Here is a 22,751-nt window from a genome sequence, read left to right on the forward strand (position 1 = left end):
CCAAATAACCTCGACTCCACATGATAATATGACTGAATTTCTTTAAGTCCTGCTTACTTGAAGCAGCACTTGTGTGAAACAGTGACAGGTCTTACTTCTTTATTAAAGATTTTCTTCTTTTCTCTGCCCAGTTTTGATTTGAAAGTTTGAGAGTGCAAGCATTGAAACTGAGCCCAGTCTTCTTCTAAACACAAAAGGACACAAAAGAGTCAAAATATTGAAGAAAATAGTAGCAGTGCCATGTGACCAGTGGAAACAATTTATTTTATTATCCATCCATTTTCCAACCCGCTGAATCCGAACACAGGGTCACGGGGGTCTGCTGGAGCCAATCCCAGCCAACACAGGGCACAAGGCAGGAACCAATCCCGGGCAGGGTGCCAACCCACCGCAGGACACACACAAACACACCAAGCACACACTAGGGCCAATTTAGAATCGCCAATCCACCTAACCAGCATGTCTTTGGACTGTGGGAGGAAACCGGAGCGCCCGGAGGAAACCCACGCAGACACGGGGAGAACATGCAAACTCCATGCAGGGAGGGCCCGGGAAGCGAACCCGGGTCCCCAGGTCTCCCAACTGCGAGGCAGCAGTGCTACCCACTGCGCCACCGTGCTGCCCTTATTTTATTATGCATGTACATTTTCATATGGAAAAATATGACTGAGTGGCCTGGATTGCATAGTTTGACATAATTCATATATAATAAGCCAAATGTAAGTAGCTGGAGTGAAGGGCACAATGGTGACTTCAACAGGTGCTCAGCTGCAGGCATACATTTCTTTCAAAAGTTCTTGAGGAGCTCATCCAACAGGAGTTTAACTAAGGCTGTATGGGTACTGAGTCGTTGGCCTAGAGGAGATGCAAGTTATAACATGGATAGTACACTACTTAGTCTTGTGAAGTTGAATAGAAATGAAGGCTTATCCAACTCGAAAACTTTTAAGGAATATTCCAGCCATTAGTTGAACAATACACCCACAGTGTCAAATGCCCTGCCTGAGCAACACACAAGTTTTCATTTAATAAGCTGCCTTGTCATTTCACTCTTTTTGACAGACACCATATAAAGCAGGGGTTTCAACCTCAGTTCCTGGAGTGCCTCAGTGGCTACAGTTTTTCGTGCTACCCACTTTTCCATTATTTACTACTGCTAATGGAGCACACTAAATTGCCAGGATTTTAAATGACTTGCATTTGTTTCTTCATCCAGCAGTCAAATAATAACGAGATGCAAAGCTAACAAATAGATGACCAGACTAAATTAGATTCAATTTGCCCACTTCTTTCTGGCGATCTTTATAAAATATTTGAAAAGAAAAATGTAAAGGTCGGAGAGATATTGATCTGTCGTGGTCAACAAAGCATCTGGATGGTGATCTCAGTAAAAATAAAATCGGTTCTGGAAATGACTGTTGAGGCAGAATGAGAATATTAACAAGTCATTGAAACAAATAACGGATTTCATTAAAAGTTAAACAGGAAATTGACTGTAGCGAAAATGGTAACGTTCTAGAACAGTTGGTCATCTGTTGGCTTGCTTTGAATGTCTTTATTGCTTGGCTCGAATTTAAGAAGAACAAGAAAAAAAACGTCAATTATAATTAGGACAAAAGAGATATGTTGCATTGTCAAGATTAACTTGCTACTGATTAAGAAAGTGTACGGAATGAAAACTTCAGGCCTCTGCGGTCCTTCAGGATCTGGGTTTGACACCGCTGAAACACATTAGTTACTGATTAACACTCCATAAAATTTATGGATGACTCAGATAGTGCTTGTATATTGATATTTTTATACAATTTGGTTGCAGAAACCGAGTTTTACAAAAAAAATGTTACTTAGAGACAGGTGTTGGACCATTGTAAGACGTACCTTTAAAAGAACCAGATTCCGCTTTCACTACAGCTTTTAGAGTTGTCGCACAATTTGTAAAATAACACTGCTAGCTTCTCGCGCTAAACGAGTCGTGGCATTTATTCCACATTAAAATGTGATATTGATTGCTTCTTTATTAGGGGAATTTCAAAGAGATCCCGTGCACATTCGCTCCAGTATCACTCCTTGCCAGTGAAGTCACGATATGCGCTTCCGTCGTTTTTGGCGCGCGCAACAGCTCCTCTTCCAGACAGTTGCCATCTGGGGGCGTGACGAGGCGCTGCATGGCTGTGACGTTCCAAGCCGGCAAGTTTCCAGTCAGTGTTCTGCCTCCTGCTCAGTTCTGTCACTCTGCTGAGGGCGCCGGGTTGTTTGGCGGTGTGGTGCTACCAGGCAGTTTACTTGTAAAATAGGAAAAGATTTTACGTAAACTTACGTGTTATGTCCGTGAGGTTTGTTGTTGTGCCTGTTGGTAAAACAGACGGAGGCCCGTCAACTGAAGATTCAACAGCGGACAATGTTGGAGTTGTATTGGAGAAAGAGGAGGATCCTTCGACGGAGACAGCGGAGTTACCCATCCTTGAGTACATCAGGGAGCCAACCAGATATGGTGAGTAATGGTGAAAGACGGAGAGGAAAGTTCAACAATTCTGGACTTTTTCCCCGACACGCGGCTCTTTAATCTATTTTTTTATTATTATTTTCTCATGCTTTTGAGTTAAACCGGAGATGGAAATTTAAATGAAAAATCCTTGATGTAGCCCCGCGTGAGGATAGGTGGCTTGGAGTTCTTTCGGTGTGTGCTGCCTTTTAAGTTTGATTCAGGCGTTGTGGTATCGGCAGGCTGTAGTGGAAATGCACAAGGAAGAAGGAATAGTGTAGGATAGATGTTGATAAAAATTTAAATTTGCGTGAGGTGTTCTGTTTATGATGTATTCTCGTTGTGAGCTGTTTAAAGAACTGTTTTGTGCTTTTGTAGAATCTGGAAATATGTTTAGAAAAATTGGTTTTGTAAAGAACTGGGATTCTCCATGGTACGTAAAGAAGGCTATTAGAACAGGCAAGTTTTAAGGGATTTTATTTTGATTAAAATTTCAAAATGAATTGAAATCTATTTTATAGTATTCTGCCGTATCAGATATATGTACTAAGTACTTCTTCCGCTGTTAATCCTTTCAAATGGATATTAATATATTCATCCTGATTTTTAAATTGCATTTGCCTATAAACCACGTCATGGTGTACGAATACAAATATTCTGTATATGTGACTGTGTTTTCAGTTTATTTACTTACAAATTCTAATACAGTGTTCACAGTTGTATGGTAGATTCTAAACTAGCTCTGAGTATGAACATGATAATTTACTATCTAAGGTTAATGATTCTCTTGTTTCTGTGTCAAGATTTATTCTGACAACCACAAGATACTGTGATAAATCAAACTGGTCGAGAAAATGGGGGTATGGACACTGAGTGAATACAAAAATGAATTCCAAGTAGACATATATTTAGTACATATGAGTATAATTCTACATAATTTTTACCCTAAATGTGAAAAATGTGCACCATTTTGTTTTTTTTAAAAGATACACATATTAATATGATTATTTAGTGAACTGCAAGTGGTGAAGTGGATAGTGGTGCTGCATCACAGGTCCATGAGAATACAATATATTCCTGGTATCTCTTGCATTTTAAGCAAACTCCAGTCTTTGCTGTACACATCCACATTATGCATTTTCCCCATGTGCTCCATCTATATAAATGTAATGAATTATTATTATTATTATTATCCATTTAATGCTGCATCAAGCTGGCTTAATTAGCAAGTCTAAATTTGTCCAGGGTTGCCTTGATTTGCTAGAATTTGGTATCCCGTCCAGTACTGTGCCCTTTGTTGCAAATAACGTTAATAAAACAGGTGCAATTTCCCATAGCTCCTAAGATGGATTCAATTAGTTCAGAAAATGGATGGATTGATAGATTTTAATTAAAGTTGTTTAAGAAGCACTATCAAAGTGTTAAAGATACCAACAAAACAGGATAACTTTTGTAGAGGGAGAGCTGGGCATGTATTGCTCGTGAAAGGAACAGGAAGAGAATACACACCTACCTAAGAATTTACAGCAGTGATAATGTTAAGTAGCATGTTAATGCAAAAATATACTCCGCATATAAATATCCATCCATCTACTGATCCAGTTCCTAACCTGTTTATGCTGTCACCAATTTATTGATGACACTAATTACTCATGATGCACATGTTGGGGGTACGGGAGGAAAACACCATTCACATCTGGGAAGAGCATTCAAAACCCATCAGCTTTTGTACTTCTAACTCAAAAGCATTAAGGCAGCAGCAATTACCACTGTTCCATTGTGTGGGTCTCCATTAAAATGTATCTATCTTTATTTTTCTTATTGTGTGATTTGGAGGCTAGGCGTGGCAGGGAAGTGGGTCCTCTGGATCAGCCTCTGTTACCGTCTTGTCACTTTCAAATGGAAATAGCTTAATTTACACCTGTATGTACAGGTATAAATTGAGTTAATTTAGCTTACAACATCATGCATATGGGGAATACGAGGATTTAATTCAGAAATATTCAGGTTAAGTAATTGTTTACGTTTAAACAAACAAGAATAATTTATATAGCATTAGACTTTGTGATAATAAAATTAAGATATGTGTATTCTGCTTATTCTTCATATAATAACTGAACTTGGTGAATCATGTGGTACATGAAGAAAATGACACCCATATTATATGCTCACAAACACTGAGCTGATTCATTATCAAATCATTTTTTCTATACAGTATAGTAACCATCATCATTAGCAATCAGTCATGACTTGCATAAGGATATGTTTTTTTTTTTTATATATATATATATATATATATATATATATATATATATATATATATATATATATAAATAGGTGGCTTGGCTGTTTTAATCACCAGTTGCATTAGCTGGCCTGACTAGATGAATTCGTTTAACACTTGTTTGTTTTGTTTTTCTTTTCTGTCACTATATGATTATTATTCTATCACAGGTTTATCCCGACAAGTGTAGCTACGCATGTAAATCAATATTCTTTGATTGTTGTCTCATTGTTTTGGTCAGAATGGCACAGTCATGGAAATAGTAGCTGCATTTTTTTGCTTCCCAATAGGGTGACTAGCAAGGTTATTATAGTTTTGCCTTTTTATATTTTATTTCTATATTTTTTCTGACCTTACTTGGAAATTCAGTTTAGTTTTAGTTTTCCTTCATCAAGTATTTTTAGTTTTAATTTAGTTTTTATTTCACAAAGACATCCATCCATCCATTATCCAACAGGAAACAAACCCCGGGCAGGGCCCCAGCCCACCGCAGGGCACACACCAAGCACAAACTGGGGACAATTTTGGATCACCAATGCACCTAACCTGCATGTCTTTGGACTGTGGGAGGAAACCGGAGCACCCAGAGGAAACCCACACAGACATGGGGAGAACATGCAAACTCCACGCAGGGAGGACCTGGGAAGCAAACCCGGGTCTCCTAACTGCGAGGCAGCAACGCTACCCACTGCGCCACCGTGCCGCTTCACAAAGACCTTTATATTTTATTTTTATATCTATTAGTTTCAGTTTTCGTTTTAGTAATTATGACATGGAGCACGTGTCATGATCAGATAGAACTGTACACGTAACGGATTTGGATATAATATGAGTTTAATGTTAGTGGAAACTTACTACACTGTGGTTTTAATATCTGGTTTTGTTTTTATCTAATAAAAACAATCAAAAACAGATACTGAATATGAACAATTTTATAATTTTTAAAATATTTTCTATGTCATTTGTGCTGAACAAATGTGTGCTGACTGTTGCCACTTTTTATCTTTTCCTTTTATTGCCCAGAATAGGCCAATTTGTATGATCATGAAAATCATGGGGGCTTAGGAAGAACAGGGTGTGTGTGCAGATCCCATCTACCTGTATTCAGGAAAACAAGCATGTAGTGTCAAGGTTAGTGGTAGTAAGACTTGAATATCCCATGCATAAGAACAGTAAACCCCTAATGAGCAGAGCAAGAGTAGGTAATCAGTGTATGGATGGGCACAAAATGACAGCGACAGCATCCAAGATTAGGAACAATATATACATGATCAAAACCTGTTTATCCAGAGCAGGAGTGCAGGAAACCTGGAGCCTACCCCAGCAGGTTTGGATGCAAGGCAGAAAAATCCCTGGTATGCAATATGCATGACATGGCTGATGTTAAGAACAAAAAGAATATAATATTTCAACTATGTATTTTGAGAGAGAGAAAAATTAAGAAAAGGGGGAAAGATATTTTAAAATGTAATTCTGCAACTAGATTATCTTCTTATTATCAGGTATTTTGAGCTGTGAATATAAACTAAAAAGGAAATTAATAAATCTTCTTATATGTACGCTACTGTGGCTGTCCGTTTGTCTGTCCAAGATTTTAAACCGTTTGACCAATTGACCTGAAATTTGGTACACATATACTACATGACATCTACTATCCTCTTTTGGGGTGATGATTGACCTCTAAGGTTATCCATCCATGTTCCAACCCGCTGAATCCGAACACAGGGTCACGGGGGTCTGCTGGAGCCAATCCCAGCCAACACAGGGCACAAGGCAGGGAATCAATCCTGGGCAGGGTGCCAACCCACCGCAGGACACACACAAACACACCCACACACCAAGCACACACTAGGGCCAATTTAGAATCACCAATCCACCTAACCTGCATGTCTTTGGACTGTGGGAGGAAACCGGAGCCCCCGGAGGAAACCCACGCAGACACGGGGAGAACATGCAAACTCCACGCAGGGAGGACCCGGGAAGCGAACCCAGGCCCCCAGATCTCCCAACTGCGAGGCAGCAGCGCTACCCACTGCGCCACCGTGCCGCCCCCTCTAAGGTTATTCCATTGTTTATTTTATTTTATTGTAGAATCAACTATCGGCAGCAGACAGTAAGGTGGTGCATGCGTATGAACGCCATTCTCATCCCTACCACCTTCACAGTCACTTCCCCTACCTCTTCATATCTTAAATCATTCTTGAGGCAGATTGAAAACTTAAGTGCCAGCTTAAGTGAAAAATTAAAGAAAACGTGCCAAGTAATTGCAACACAAACACTGACTTAATCAGTTTTAACTCAAAAAGGTGCAGACAAAAGAAGAAAAGAAGCAGGCCACTAGGGAGGAGATAAGAAGAGCTGCTCAGGAAGCAGCAAGCGCATCAACCTCTGAGCAAACGAATGCTAAACGTACAGGGAAATAGTATGATATGAATGCTCAAGTCAAGTGTATTCACTGCACGTTATTATGCAGTGCGCCGTTACTGGTATAAAATAAATACAAAAACACATTAGTATGTTTAGTTTTTCTTCACCTACCAACCTGTAGTTCAGTAGAGACATTGCCATCTCAGGAATTTTACAAGGCTTGTATCGCTTTGTTGTTAAATGACTTTATTAAAGGAAAAATGATTGGTCAGTAACAATATGCTGATCTTGTATGATGACCTAGTACATCTCTCGATCAGTGCCGTTTTATGTTCAGAAAGGATTTCCCCTGTGCAAAGTGGCAGGTGAATTATTGTCAACAAAATGCAGACACCTGATAAATAAACTGAAACGTTACTCACTCATGATTTTTCTGTCCATACAGTAAATTTTTTGTTGAACAACACATTCTGATTTCAGGCGTTTGAATCACATCTTAGTATACAACAAGCACAAAGAAGGGCGGCCCAGTAAATCACTTTCTACTTCACATGCTTTACGCGCCTGTATTCAGCTTGCTCTGTCATCGCAAATACTGTGTGAACAGCTGCTGTTCACAGGATGAATATATGCGGGCAGCTTGTGGTGGATTACTTTCGTTTTTAGAGTTAAAAGTTACAAGGGTTAAAGACTGATGGCAAGAATATTAATTCAAAAACAACAACTAAAATTATTCTTAGTAAATTTTGTTTTTTTTTTTTCCCCAGTTAGTCTTTCCAGCTACTTTAATAGTTTCATTTAGTTTTAGTTTTTCGTTTCGGTTTTGTTAATTATTTTATTTCAGTTTACGAAAATGTTTCTTTAATAATTATTTCAGTTTTGATTTTAGTTTTCATTAACTAGAATAATCTTGGTGACTAGGAAAATGTTTCTGAGAATATAAAATATTTTGCAATACTGTGAGGGGGAAAAAAACACTACTGACCTCGAATCCACCCTTTCACCTTTCAAATTCATATGTAAATCTTATGATGCATTCTGTTTAAGATCTATGCTATGACATTTCTTACACAGATTACTCAACTAGCTATGAATATTAAAACAAATACATGCTGGTTAGGTGAATGGTTAATCCTGGATTAGCCCTAGTGTGTGCTTGGGGTGGATGTGTGTATGTTCACCCTGTAATGGACTGGCACTCTGTCCAGGGTTTGTCCCTGCCTTGTACCCTATGCTAGCAGGGATAAGCTCCAGCAGACCCCAACGACTCTGTTCTTGAAATAAAACACTATAATGGAAATGCAAGATACTTTTATCAGTGTTCTAATGCATACAGTATCTTCAGTACTTTCCATGTGTAAACGGATGCATGCTAACCTCTATGAATATCTTCTCTCTGTCTCTGTGTATATGTATGTATGTATGTGTGTATATATATATATATATAATAATATATTATACATATACACTATACATCCATCCATCTATCCATTTTCCAACCCGCTGAATCCGAACACAGGGTCACGGGGGTCTGGTGGAGCCAATCCCAGTCAACACAGGGCACAAGGCAGGAACCAATCCCGGGCAGGGTGCCAACCCACCGCAGGACACACACAAACACACACAGGACACACACTAGGGCCAATTTAGAATCGCCAATCCACCTAACCTGCATGTCTTTGGACTGTGGGAGGAAACCGGAGCGCCCGGAGGAAACCCACACAGACACGGGGAGAACATGCAAACTCCACGCAGGGAGGACCCGGGAAGCGAACCCAGGTCTCCCAACTGCGAGGCAGCAGCGCTACCCACTGCGCCACCGTGCCGCCCCTGTTGATATATTCAATATTCAAATAATGCTTTTAGTCAGTTATCTTTTTATGATTTGCAGTATTAGAGGACACCTTCCTGCTCTCCCCACACATCTGGAATAAAGCCAAATAAGGAATAGGCGGGCAATCTTATCCTACCTGCTTTGTCAAGGGACTCTGTGGTACCACCTGTTTGACAGGAGGTTGGTTTTTTTTTTTTTTTTTTTACTTTTTGCCAGCACCTAGTTCTTCCCAAACCTGTCTCTCTCCCTCTCTCCCCTATCCTCTATTGTCTTGCTCTGGTGCACCTGCAGGGTTCACTTCTTTGTCACCATCCATAATAGTGCCCTTTTGCTCAATAGTGCCTCTTTTCTCTCAACCCATTATTGAGTGAGTGATTCCTGAAATTCTGTTACTGTTTCTGTTGTGTTATTGAACTGGCATCTACCCATTTACTGTGTTTTAAAGTGGTGGAGATGCAGTATATTAGAAAGCCTCTCCTATGATAACAGCTGCAAGGATGGAAGGAAGGGCCAAAAGACAGATGGGATTTATATCCTACTGTACATGTGTAAGTCTGAAGAACAAAATGTCAAATCTATTATAATGTAATGATGGTGTTTGCTATGAAAAGTTATACAACATCAGGAACAGTTTATTTCTTGTATAGCCCAAAATCACATAAGGCATGCCACAATGGGCTTTAACAGGCCCGGTTTTTTGACAGCCCCCCAGCTTTGGCAAGTACTATAGAAGAGTTCTTACAGATGTTCAGTTTTATAGTTAAGAGAATCTTAAAAATAATTAAAAAAAACATTTCTTAAAGTGTGACTTTACTTCTGATTAATCCCACACTGCAAAGATAAATTATGGATTCTAACTAATTTTTTATTGTTTGAATCTCAGACTTTGAATTGTTTTCATCATTTTATTAATGACTTTTTAACTCTTTGGTTCTCTGTCAGTTTGACTGTATGCTGTTTGAGCTAAACTGGACAGTTCAATAAGTGCCCTTGCTACATTTCATAGTAATGTATTAGCATGCCGTTCTCTTCGAAAGCATAAGAAAACCAGTTTTATATGGTTCTGTTAAAGGATTGGAAATGTCTCTGTATTTAAATGATAGAACAATGTAAAAAACTGTATATATACTTATGTAATTCATTTGACAATTGAAGTATACCCTGAAGATCTTTTGTAGTGCACTGATGACTGTGGCTGTAAAGACCAACAGATGAGGTAGTCTCCATTACAGTGACAGCATTTGTGGTGTAAATGTTACTATTAGTTTTGCTATGACCGTTCTTCAGTGCCATAGCTACTAACTTCCCTGTATGAAGTTATTATACTACTTATCATTGCGTATACTTTGTTTGTTGGCACCAAACTATTTGGTGTTTGTGTCAATTGTTTTCATGCAGACATCTTTAGGATGCAGTTGGGAGCATCCTGCCAATCTCGTTCCAATGACAATTTTCTGTAAAGAATGGGTTTCAGCATTTGTACTGTATGTTTTGCATATGATAAAACATTTCCAAGTCTTGAAAGGTGTCAATTTTTTTTCAAAGTGCACTTACTTTAAAAACCAGTACATAAAAGGTCTGTGGAGACTGGCTCGGCAACAGACAGGAAGACATGCTCACGTCGCCCAACGCACGTTTATTTACAATACCTACTATTTACAAATGTCCTTAAGTGTCACAAACCCCAATCTTCCCCAAAGTCCAGGCCAACCACTCTGCCACTTCGGGCTGCCTCCTTCTGTCTTTCTAGCAGCTTGTCCTGCTTCCACCCGACTCCCGCCTCGAATGAAGGGAGGCGGCCCCTTTTATCCGTACCCGGATGTGTTCCAGGTGTACACCGGCAATCCCGCGGACATGCCCCAGTGTGGCGGAAATGCCGTCTGTCCTCCCGGAAGCACTCCGGGTGTTCCCTCTCTTCTTCCCCCCAGCACTTCCTGGTGTGGCGGAAGTACTGGGGTCCAGGGTCCTTCAGGCAGGGGGACCCTGGCGGTGACCACTGGCCCCTACAGGGTTGGGCTTTCAAGCCCTGTACCTGTGGCTACCAATACAACCAGGGCGGACGCCCCCTCGCGGTCTGGAGGAGGAATGAGCCCTCCTCCTGTCTTCCTGGGTGTCCCGGCCGGGCATGAGCCCCGTCCAGGTGCCACAGGTCCTTACTGTAGGAAAATCTTTTAGTGCAGAAAATGCTGAGGATTAATTGAAGTTATTTCTGGAAGACCTATTAGTGCCCATTAGTCAACATATTCTTTCTTAGAAAAAAAAAAAACAAAACAAAAAGCATGTTAAGCAATTAAAACTTTTGTTTTGAAGGTGTGCTTATCATGCAATGACATGTATTTTTGGGAGAGCTTGGATTTAAGGGGACCTATTTCCCAACAATCATTCTTTCCGGCAAGTAACTTTTTTGATTTTATACAATAGCACTTTTCAGGGTTTTGTAAATGTTGGTGAGGTGATCTGTGCTTTCCTACTCTAAAGAAGACCACCCAGTGTTCTACTAAAACAAAGAAACAACAGAGAAATTGTCACAAAGACCAATGGATTTGAGTATGTGTATGTCTATAAACAGGAAAATGCGAATGCCAAATTAAAATCCAATTTATAAACCTGGCATACGCACATTTCTATGCAATTTGTTGCAGTAATATTGTAAACTAGCCAACCCGCGGCGTAGCATACGCCGCATAATTATTTATTGATGGGTGAACACTTCCTGAACGACACAGTTGTCCAAATGGGGTGGGTTTGAGGATACGACTGTGAGTGAATGAAAAGATGGAACTCTGGAGAGAGCAACATACAATTGTTCGTGACTGAAAACTGGTTTTGGCAGATACAGGCATATCGTTTTGAAAGTTTGTCCCTGTGCCTTATTAATTGTCATTGCAAAGGCCAATCTAACAGGAAATTGTCTGCGTGTAAAAGTAAAAGGCAAATTTGAATCTGATGGGGTCAGGGATATCCGGGGAATAAGGACAGTTTGTGAGGTAGGAGCTGCGATAGTTTTACACTCCAGTACATTGCGGTGAATGCTGGTAACAGTCCGTCTAGTGCCATCACAGAGACTTCTTGCTGGCATGAGGTTTCTGAGAAGCATGACGACTGAACCTATTTTAATTTTGAGTTTATGCGGATGCATGCCAGTGGGAGTAAGACTGCTAAGAAATTCTTCGGGGAATGAAACTTGATCTGCGGGATCGTCTGTGATGATGGAGGCAATGCTGGTGAAAGTTACTTCATCGGTAGGGATAAGTTTCAGTACTTGTTCATTAAGGTGTAGCGAGTCTTCGTTGGTGATGCTTAATATAGCTCGCGTAATGAGTTGTTCCGGAGTCACAGTTGAGAAACACTTTTTTAATGAGTTTTAAGCACAGGGAAAAAAAAATGAACATTTGAAACATCCGTAATGTAATAAACCACCAGGAAAAGTAACATTGCAACAATGCATGCTATGAACCGATTGCTGTAAACAGAAGTGAAAACAAAATCAAGCCCTGTGCATTCTTTAACTGCCTTCTCTGCCTTATGCGTCCAGCCCCCTCTCTCTCGTGCGCCTGTGTGTGTGTCTCTCTCGTGCGCCTGTGTGTGTGTCTCTCTCGTGCGCCTGTGTGTGTGTCTCTCTCGTGCGCCTGTGTGTGTGTGTCTCTCTCTCTCGCACACCTGTGTGTGTGTGTGTGTCTCTCTCTCTCACGCGCCTGTGTGTGTGTGTGTGTGTGTGTGTGTGTGTGTGTGTGTGTGTGTGTGTGTGTGTGTCTCTCTTGCGCAATGTGAAGGTAATGGACGCGGGAGGAGTGTTAGAGTTGGAGGGCGGGGCTCTGTCGTGCGTGCCATGGTCGGCTGCTTAGTGAATTGTTGGTGGGCGGGGCTCTGTCATGTGTGCGTCTTGCTTGCCATGTCTTGCGTGTGTGTCTCTCTCGCGCATGTGTGTGTGTGTGTGTGTGTCTCTCGCGCACCTGTGTGTGTGTGTGTCTCTTCTCTCGCGCACCTGTGTGTGTGTGTGTCTCTTCTCTCGCGCACCTGTGTGTGTGTGTGTCTCTTCTCTCGCGCGCCTGTGTGTGTGTGTGTCTCTCTCTCGCGCGCCTGTGTGTGTGTGTCTCTCTCGCGCGCCTGTGTGTGTGTGTCTCTCTCACGCGCCTGTGTGTGTGTGTGTGTCTCTCTCGCACGCCTGTGTGTGTGTGTGTGTGTGTCTCTCTCTCGCGAGCCTGTGTGTGTGTCTCTCTCTCTCGCGCTCCTGTGTGTGTGTCTCTCTCTCTCTCTCTCTCTCGCGCTCCTGTGTGTGTGTCTCTCTCTCTCTCGCGCTCCTGTGTGTGTGTCTCTCTCTCTCTCGCGCTCCTGTGTGTGTGTGTGTGTGTCTCTCTCACGCGCGCGTGTGTGTGTCTCTCTCTCTCGCGTGCGCCGGTGTGTGTGTCTCTCTCTCTCTCGCGCGCCTGTGTGTGTGTGTCTCTCTCTCTCTCTCTCTCTCTCTCTCTCTCTCTCTCTCGCAGGAGGTTGAGTTATCTGTGCAGCCATGGAAGCAAACGCTAGAGAAGAGTTGTATTCTCGAATGTGTTCACGATAATTTTTAGCTTCTGATGTTTGCTGTGTAAGAAGCTGTTGTAAAGACACAGGTGGCTCCTGCAAAGGTAGTAAAGCTACTTTACCGTTGTGGCAGCACCTCGAGTACTTGTTGGTTGTATTACGCTCAGCAGGCCATTATAGTGCATGACATGGAAGAGGACGAATAGGAATCGAGAAATGCTGTGTCGGCTGTGTGTGGGTGGGACCGGTTTTGAAGTGGAAGCAGGACGAACCAGAAGAGAAATATATATGAGATATAGCACATTTTCATACACATGATGTAGCTCAAAGTGCTTTACTTGATGAAGAAAGAGAAAACAGACAAAATAAATAAGAAAATAAAATTAGGGAACACTAATTAACATAGAATAAAAGTAAGGTCCGATGGCCAGGGAGGACAGAAAAAACAAACAAAAAAAAAAAACTCCAGAAGGCAAATAACCAGAACAGGAACAGCACAGATAGTGGTAAACCAAGTACTTCAGATATTGGTATACACCAGTGCCAAAGTAGTTACTACTTATCACTTTTTAGAGTTGATTGAGAACTTCAAAACTCGGTGGAAAGTACATTTCAGGATCAAATAAAGACATTTCTGTCACCCAAGAGAGTGGGTCAGCTTACAGCTATAAAAAGAATGTTTAACCTTACTTGCTTTCAAAGGAGTGGGTGGACTTACTTCAATGAAGGCAGAAAAGTCTATGTATTTGGTCAGGACAAATGTCTTTTTACATATCTCTGCTGACTCCTTTTAGATCAAAAAGACATCACCTTTGGTTTTCAGGTAAAACTCGGAAACCAAGCTGCAGAATGCTTCAGTCATTCAAAGCAGTATCTTCCTAGAATATAGCTGAAGAGGGCAACTGGCTTTCTGCATCCTTGTCAGTCTCCTCTTTACTACAGAGAAGGCCTTGTGTGCTACTGAAAACCTAACAATTTAGGAAAATGTTCATGGGTGCTCTAAGTAATTTGAGGATCTACTTCTCTAAGAGTGTGTCAGTGATTAAATTCTTTCTAAGATTTTGAAGAGCAATGCGGGGAATGGTATATCTCAGATAATCCCACTTTTCAAGTGTCTAACATTCCTGGTAGTAGTGAGTGCTAAGGCCAAAAATCCATATCACCGTATAATTAAAAATGCTTGTTAACATTCTGCTACTCAAATGATTTTTTAAAATCTTTTATTGAATTTATGTATATAACATTCCATAGCCAGAGTAAAGCTATTGAGTGTAGTAAAGAGAGAAAGGAATCTTTTCCCCCAATATAAGTGATTATTCTAAAATATTATTGATTAGGTCCTGCCAGGTCTTTAAAAAGTTTTGAACAGTTCATCTAAGAGAGAATTAGATTTTTTCCAATTTCAAATAGTATATAACATCAGTTACCCACTGACTTAAAAAAAGTGGGTTAGGATTCCTCCAGTTGAGCAAGACAAGTCTATGTGCTAGTAGTGAAGTAAAGGCAATTACAGTTTGTTTGTCCTTCCCCAGTTTAAACCCATCTGGGAGAACACCAAACACAGCTGTTAATGTGTTAAGAGTGATTGTGACACCTAGGCTATCTGATAGGCATTTAAAAATGTTTGTCCAGAATGATGTTAATATGGTACACATCCAAAACGTGTGGCCTAGTGAAACAACAGCTCAATTGCAACATTCACAGGTTGGATCTTGCCCAGGAAACATTTTGGACAATGTTAATGAGTCAGATGTGCTTGATAAAAGATTTTACGTTGAATAATTGAATGCTCTTCACATATGGAGCTGGGAGTGAATTCTGTGCATCGCTGCCTTCCACTCCATTTCTGAAATGTTGAGTAAGAGATTCTTTTCCCACTGTACTCTGGGACCTTTAAAAGGAAGGGACTTTAAAATGTTTTTATATACAATATTATAGAAATCCTGTCTGAATCCCCAAGACTAATCAGTATCTCTTCTGGAATAGAAGTAGGTGGTGTGGTAAATTTAAGTTGATGCAGCGGTATTTATATGATTATAAGGAAGTGCGCTTACCGTTTATGTGTTGAGGGTGCTGCCACGGGAACGTGGGGCCGTCTAGCGGGTGAGCGCTGTGAGGCACTGTGTGTCTGGACAACACATGGAGCCGGTATAATGGCCAGTACGGGCTCCACCGCACTTGTTCGTTTTTACACGCCGATGTCCTCGCAGCCTGCCCAGCTTAGGCGGTTTGAGGTGCGGCGCACCTGAAAGAAAAAGCCAGCATTAGCGTATGTAAACTAGGTTGAGTCAGAGAAGGGGATCCCATATTGCAAAGAAATTATTTTACTTACTGGTGAGGCGGCAACGGGTGTGCTTGAGCTCAACATAGCCGTTGGCCGTCCCGGAGGGTTAATACGTGCGCGACCCGCAGGGGTTCAATTTTAAATACATAGTTGCTCAGGGCGTTTTGCGGCGCATGGCCTGAACGCGCTAGCGTCTACCTGGATAGGTGCGTGAGGTAGACGGGTTGGCAGACTGGCTGGACAATCTTGCCGGTTATATTTAAGGAGTCACCGGCCAACAGGGCTCATCAGTGGACCTAAAGGTGAGGGAGGAGTAAGCACTGCTGAGCTACAGTGGTGTGAAAAACTATTTGCCCCCTTCCTGATTTCTTATTCTTTTGCATGTTTGTCACACAAAATGTTTCTGATCATCAAACACATTTAACCATTAGTCAAATATAACACAAGTAAACACAAAATGCAGTTTGTAAATGGTGGTTTTTATTATTTAGGGAGAAAAAAAAATCCAAACCTACATGGCCCTGTGTGAAAAAGTAATTGCCCCCCTGAACCTAATAACTGGTTGGGCCACCCTTAGCAGCAATAACTGCAATCAAGTGTTTGCGATAACTTGCAATGAGTCTTTTACAGCGCTCTGGAGGAATTTTGGCCCACTCATCTTTGCAAAATTGTTGTAATTCAGCTTTATTTGAGGGTTTTCTAGCATGAACCGCCTTTTTAAGGTCATGCCATAGCATCTCAATTGGATTCAGGTCAGGACTTTGACTAGGCCACTCCAAAGTCTTCATTTTGTTTCTCTTCAGCCATTCAGAGGTGGATTTGCTGGTGTGTTTTGGGTCATTGTCCTGTTGCAGCACCCAAGATCGCTTCAGCTTGAGTTAACGAACAGATGGCCGGACATTCTCCTTCAGGATTTTTTGGTAGACAGTAGAATTCATGGTTCCATCTATCACAGCAAGCCTTCCAGGTCCTGAAGCAGCAAAACAACCCCAGACCATCACACTACCACCACCATATTTTACTGTTGGTATGATGTTCTTTTTCTGAAATGCTGTGTTCCTTTTACACCAGATGTAACGGGACATTTGCCTTCCAAAAAGTTCAACTTTTGTCTCATCAGTCCACAAGGTATTTTCCCAAAAGTCTTGGCAATCGTTGAGATGTTTCTTAGCAAAATTGAGACGAGCCCTAATGTTCTTTTTGCTTAACAGTGGTTTGCGTCTTGGAAATCTGCCATGCAGGCCGTTTTTGCCCAGTCTCTTTCTTATGGTGGAGTCGTGAACACTGACCTTAATTGAGGCAAGTGAGGCCTGCAGTTCCTTAGACGTTGTCCTGGGGTCTTTTGTAACCTCTCGGATGAGTCGTCTCTGCGCTCTTGGGGTAATTTTGGTCAGCCGGCCACTCCTGGGAAGGTTCACCACTGTTCCATGTTTTTGCCATTTGTGGATAATGGCTCTCACTGTGGTTCGCTGGAGTCCCAAAGCTTTAGAAATGGCTTTATAACCTTTACCAGACTGATAGATCTCAATTACTTCTGTTCTCATTTGTTCCTGAATTTCTTTGGATCTTGGCATGATGTCTAGCTTTTGAGGTGCTTTTGGTCTACTTCTCTGTGTCAGGCAGCTCCTATTTAAGTGATTTCTTGATTGAAACAGGTGTGGCAGTAATCAGGCCTGGGGGTGGCTACGGAAATTGAACTCAGGTGTGATACACCACAGTTAGGTTATTTTTTAACAAGGGGGCAATTACTTTTTCACACATGGCCATGTAGGTTTGGATTTTTTTTCTCCCTAAATAATAAAAACCACCATTTACAAACTGCATTTTGTGTTTACTTGTGTTATATTTGACTAATGGTTAAATGTGTTTGATGATCAGAAACATTTTGTGTGACAAACATGCAAAAGAATAAGAAATCAGGAAGGGGGCAAATAGTTTTTCACACCACTGTATTTGGAGGAGCAGTTGTGATTTTGGAGGCTTTGTATATATTCTTTTGTATATAGAGTTATATATCTCCTAGTGATCATTTTTGGTGGAGGTATATATACTTATTTGGTGCTGGGATAGTTTTTGATTTTGGGTTTGGTGCAATTGTTTTTGTATATACACAAATTTGTTTTTGGTGCATTTTTCTTTCCTGCTGGAGGAGCGTCTTGAGCCAGGGATCAAAGAAGACAACCTTCATTATTGGAATGTGTGTGTGTGGTTTTTGTAGGAGTGCACTGTTTTTGTAAATACACCATATTTTTCCTTTTTTTTTGTTTTTATTTATTTCTGAAGTAGTGTCAGTGCTGAAGAACTGTGTCTCAAAGCCCACCTGACACTACTGCATTTTTGGTTGTACAGCACTTTTGTAAATAAACTTGCACCATTTACCCTTAAATTTTTTCTGTGTCTCATCTCTCCACAGATCCTGTTAGGTTCATAAACTATCAGATGTCCAGAGTGTAGGCTGGGGCCACTTCCCACTACACGGGATATCACAGGTGGGAGTTGAGTAAAATTGTGCAGATTTTGTTTAGCAAAGTTTCTAATTTGGAGATAGTGGAAAAATTGTGTTGATGGGAGACTAAATTTGGAGTGTAATTGTTCATAGGATGTGAAGACATTATTTATATACAAATCTGTAAATGATTTAATCCCATACGTTTTCGAAACATTAAAAACTGTGTAAGTTCGAGAAGGTGGAGAAAGGTGGTTATTGTGTAGAGGTGCTTGAAGTGCTTCCTACATTGGTTCCATATTCTGAGTGAATGAAGAACAATTGGGTTGTTAGTATATTGAAAATATCTTGTATTTACTGGTGTACAAAGCAAGGAATATAAAGAATTACTGCAGGATTTCATTTGTATTGCAGATCAGGCTAATGTGTGTTCATTTTTTTGTGTCAATGTCCAGGTTTTATAGCTTTTATGTTTGCACCCAGTAATAAAATTAAAAATTAGGTACAGCCGTGCCGCCTTCTGATTTAAGTAATTGTAGGGTTGCCTTTGGATTATGTAGATTTTTCAAATTCCAAATAAATGAGTTTATGTTTGAATCTAATTTCTTGAAAAAAAGATTTGTTAATGTATATCGGGATGTTTGAAAATAGGAACAAAAGCTTAGGGAGGATATTCATCTTGACACTTAATTCTCCCTGTGTGGTGCCCGGCGGGCGTCCATGCCCGGCCGGGACGCCCAGGAGGAGTGGAGGAGGGCTTGTGCCTCCTCCAGGACACGAGGGGGCGTCCTCCCTAGTTGTATTGGGGGCCACGGGTACAGAGCTTGGAAGCTCTACCCTGTAGGGGCCCGTGGCCACCGCCAGGGGGTGCCCTGATGCCTTGGGGACCCTGGACCCCAGCGCTTCCGCCACACCAGGAAGTGCTGGGGGGAAGAGAAGAGGGGACACCCGGAGTGCTTCCGGGTACACAGCCGACACTTCCACCACACTGGGGAGTGTCTGTGGAAGATTGCCGGGGAGCATCTGGAGCACATCCGAGTGTGTATAAAAGGGGCCGCCTCCCTCCAGTCAAGGAAGGAAATAGGATGACGTCAGGAGGAGGACAAGGATTCGGCCTGAAGAAGGCATTGTGTTGTGGCCAGGACTTTGGGGTCTTTGGGGCTTGTGAGCACAGTATGGACAATGTATATATTGTAAATAAACGTGTGTTGGGTGACATGAACGTGTCTGCCTGTCTGTGTCCGAGCCAGTCTCCACACCTGCTAAAGTAAGATGGAGGGTAGACCATCTATGCATGTCTTTTTTTTTTTTTCGTCCATGCAAACAGCAAATTTTTGTTGTAAAAGATCTTTATATTTACTTGTGATGTTAACCCCCAAATATTTAAATTGATCTGCAATGATAAATGTGACCCGTGGGGCTGTCTACTTTGAGCAGTTGTTCAAAGCTGATCCTCCGGCTAGGACGTTGGATATCTCTGGGTTCACGGTTCTTGAGGCTGATCTTCCAATTAGCTGTGAACCACCCAGTCTCACTGAGATTGCACAAGTGGTCAACCAGCTGGGGGGGGGGGGGGGTTTGGGGGTGAAAAGGCTGCAGGGATCTGTGGTATCCAGGGTGAACTTCTCCAGGCTGGTGGTAAGGCTGTCCTCCTGGCATTGCAAGCAATCTTTGCTTCCATTTGGGAGACTGACATCATCCCAACTGACTGGAAAACGGGACTTTGTCGTCCCTATCTGGAAAGGGTGATCACCTGGATTGCGGCAACTACAAGGGGATAATACTGTTCTCGGTACCGGGTAAGGTCCTTACTAGGGTCATCCTCAATAGGATCCGTGATCACTTGCTCACCTACTATCGACCGGAACAGTCTGGTTTTACCATTGACCGCATCCTGGCCCTGAGGGTTATCATGGAGTGCAAAGCGAATATTGGCAGAGTTTCTTTCCAGCCTTTGTCGATTTTCACAAAGCGTTCAACTCCGTTGATTGAGCTGCCCAGTGGGACATCCTGAGGGTTTGCAGGATCCCCTCGAGGTTGCTGGATATCATGGCCAGCCTGTACACTGGTACTGTGAGTGCTGTGCAGAGTGGAGGCAGGACCTCTGCGTTTTTCCCAGTTTATTCTGGGGTTCGTCACGGGTGTGTTCTTGCTGATACTCTGTTCAATGCTTGTATGGACTGGGTGTTGGGCAAGGTCATGGGGTCCAGAGGCTGTGGGGCATCTGTTGGTGAAGAAAGATTCACAGATGTTGACTTTGCTGATGATGCTGTGATCTTCGCAGAGTCAATGGAGGCACTGATCAGGGCACTCAAGAGATTGAGCGAGAAGTCTGAGTGTCTGGGCTTGCGAGTGTTCTGGATAAAAACCAAGACCCAGGCCTTTAATGACCTCTTGGGCACAGCCATCAGCAGTGTGTGTGTTTGCAGAGAGAGTGTCGACCATATCGAAAGGTTTGCTTACCTTGGCAGTGACATTCATGTCTCTGGTGACTCTTCCTATGAAGTCAGTAGACGGATTGGGAGAGCATGGGGGTTACGAGGTCGCTGGAAAGGGGTGTGTGGTGCTCCCAATATCTATGCAAAAGGACGAAGGTCCAAGTCTTTATAGAGTCCTGGTGCTTCCTGTCTTGCTATATGGTTGCGAGACATGGACGCTATCCAGTGACCTGAGATGAAGACTGGACTCCTTTGGTACTGTGTCCCTCTGGAAAATGCTTGGGTACCGTTGGTCCGTTGGTTTGACTTTGTGTCAAATGAGCGGTTGCTCATGGAGTCCCGAATGAGGCACATTACGCTTTGTGAGGGAGCGTCCGTTACGGCACTGTGGCCATGTGGCGTGTTTCCCCAAGGGTGATCCGGCTCGTAAGATCCTCATTGTTGGGGACCCAAGTGGCTGGACCAGACCAAGGGGTCGCCGACGTAACACCTGGCTGCAGCACATAGAGGTTCATTTCCGGAGGGTGGGACTGGGAGGTTGCAAACTGAGATCCCAGGTTGTTTCGTCGTGTAGTGGGTGCAGCAACGCACTGTACCAGTGCATGCTCCCCAACTTGCCTTGACTTGCAATGATTAAAGGGAAGGTGTCCAATCTAGTGTTGTTTGCTAGATAATTCACTGGAAAAAGCACACTTTTGTTCAAATTAATCTTGAGTCCAAATATTTATTGAAATTCTGCTAGTGCATTTAGGGCTGTGGGCATTGTGGGTCTGATATATACAGTACCATACCATCTTCATATAATGATATTTTCTGTTCGAGTCTGTCTCTGAAAATACCCTTTATCTCTAATGCATTTCGATAGTGAACAGCCAGTGGCTTAATAGAGATTGCAAATAGCAATGGTGACAAGGGACATCCTTGTCTAGTACTGTACTGCATTCTAGTTTGAAGTAGTCTGAAATGTTGCTAATACAAACTGAAGCGTCTAGACTGGTATACAATAGTTTGATCCATGCATATATGTTTGAGCCAACCCCAAATTTACGCAAAGTGCTGAACAGGTACAGTAATCCCTCACTTATCGCGGGAGATAGGTTCCAAGGCCATCCGCGATAACTGAATTTCCGCGAAGTAGGGACACCATATTTATTTAATTATTTAACATGTATTTGGACGTTTTTAAACCCTCCCTGTATTGTTTACAACCCACCCTTTACTCTATTAATAACAGGGACAACTGCTAAGCAATATGAAATCGGTAGATAAGTTTACACTTACTGTGTAGCGAAGTACATGTAGCTATATATGACGTGATGATGGTGATGAATATGCTGCGCAGTAAAAATGATGACGATGAAGGTGATAATCCCCTGAATGCAGTAGCAAGAGCAGGTTTAAGCTGAATTAGTGAGATGAGACTTCCTGGTTAAAGCAGCACTCCGTTGCTGAGCCAATCAACACAGGAACTTAACTGCGTGCTCTGATTGGGTAGCTTCTCAGCCATCCGCTAATAGCATCTCTTGTATGAAATCAACTGGGCAAACCAACTGAGGAAGCAAATACCAGAAGTAAAAAGACCCATTGTCCGGAGAAACTCGCGAAGCAGCGAAAAATCCGCGTTATATATTTAGATATACTTACATATAAAATCCGCGAAGTCGTGAATCCGCGAAAAGTGAACCACGAAGTAGCGAGGGATTACTGTAATCCTGTTCAACCATATCAAATGCTTTTTCTGCTTTTTCAAAGATAAGGTGTTCTCAGAAGAGTTAGACATTATGGGTGAATATATTACATTAAATAGGTGTCAAAGATTGGAAGCCAAATGTCTACCTTTAATCAATCCAGTTTGGTCTTGTGATATTATTGAAGGGAGCATTTTCTCAAACCTTCTAGCTAAGGTTTTAGAGAGTATCTTAACATCATTATTCAGAAGTGAGATTGGTCTGTATGATGCACATTGTAATAAGTCCTTGTTTTTCTTAGGAAAAACAGTAATTAATATTTGGCAGATTTTTTTTTTTGTTTCCGGCTTCTATAAATGTTGCTAATAAAAGGAGAGCTAACTTAACTGAAAAATTTTTTTATAAAATAA

The 22,751-nt window shown here is 41.8% G+C and overlaps 1 protein-coding gene across 1 annotated transcript in view; it reads left to right on the forward strand.

The window, feature by feature from the left end:
• Positions 1–2,172: 2,172 nt before the first annotated feature.
• The window catches only part of slc12a7b (solute carrier family 12 member 7b), a 233,137-nt gene continuing 212,558 nt past the window's right edge, over positions 2,173–22,751 (forward strand). The window contains exon 1 of the mRNA XM_051928816.1: positions 2,173–2,491. Within this exon, the coding sequence (XP_051784776.1) occupies positions 2,323–2,491 (169 nt within the window). The 5' untranslated portion in view covers positions 2,173–2,322. The remainder of the gene's footprint in view (positions 2,492–22,751) is intronic.

Source organism: Erpetoichthys calabaricus, chromosome 6 (genome assembly GCF_900747795.2).
Source record: "Erpetoichthys calabaricus chromosome 6, fErpCal1.3, whole genome shotgun sequence".
NCBI lineage: Eukaryota > Metazoa > Chordata > Cladistia > Polypteriformes > Polypteridae > Erpetoichthys > Erpetoichthys calabaricus.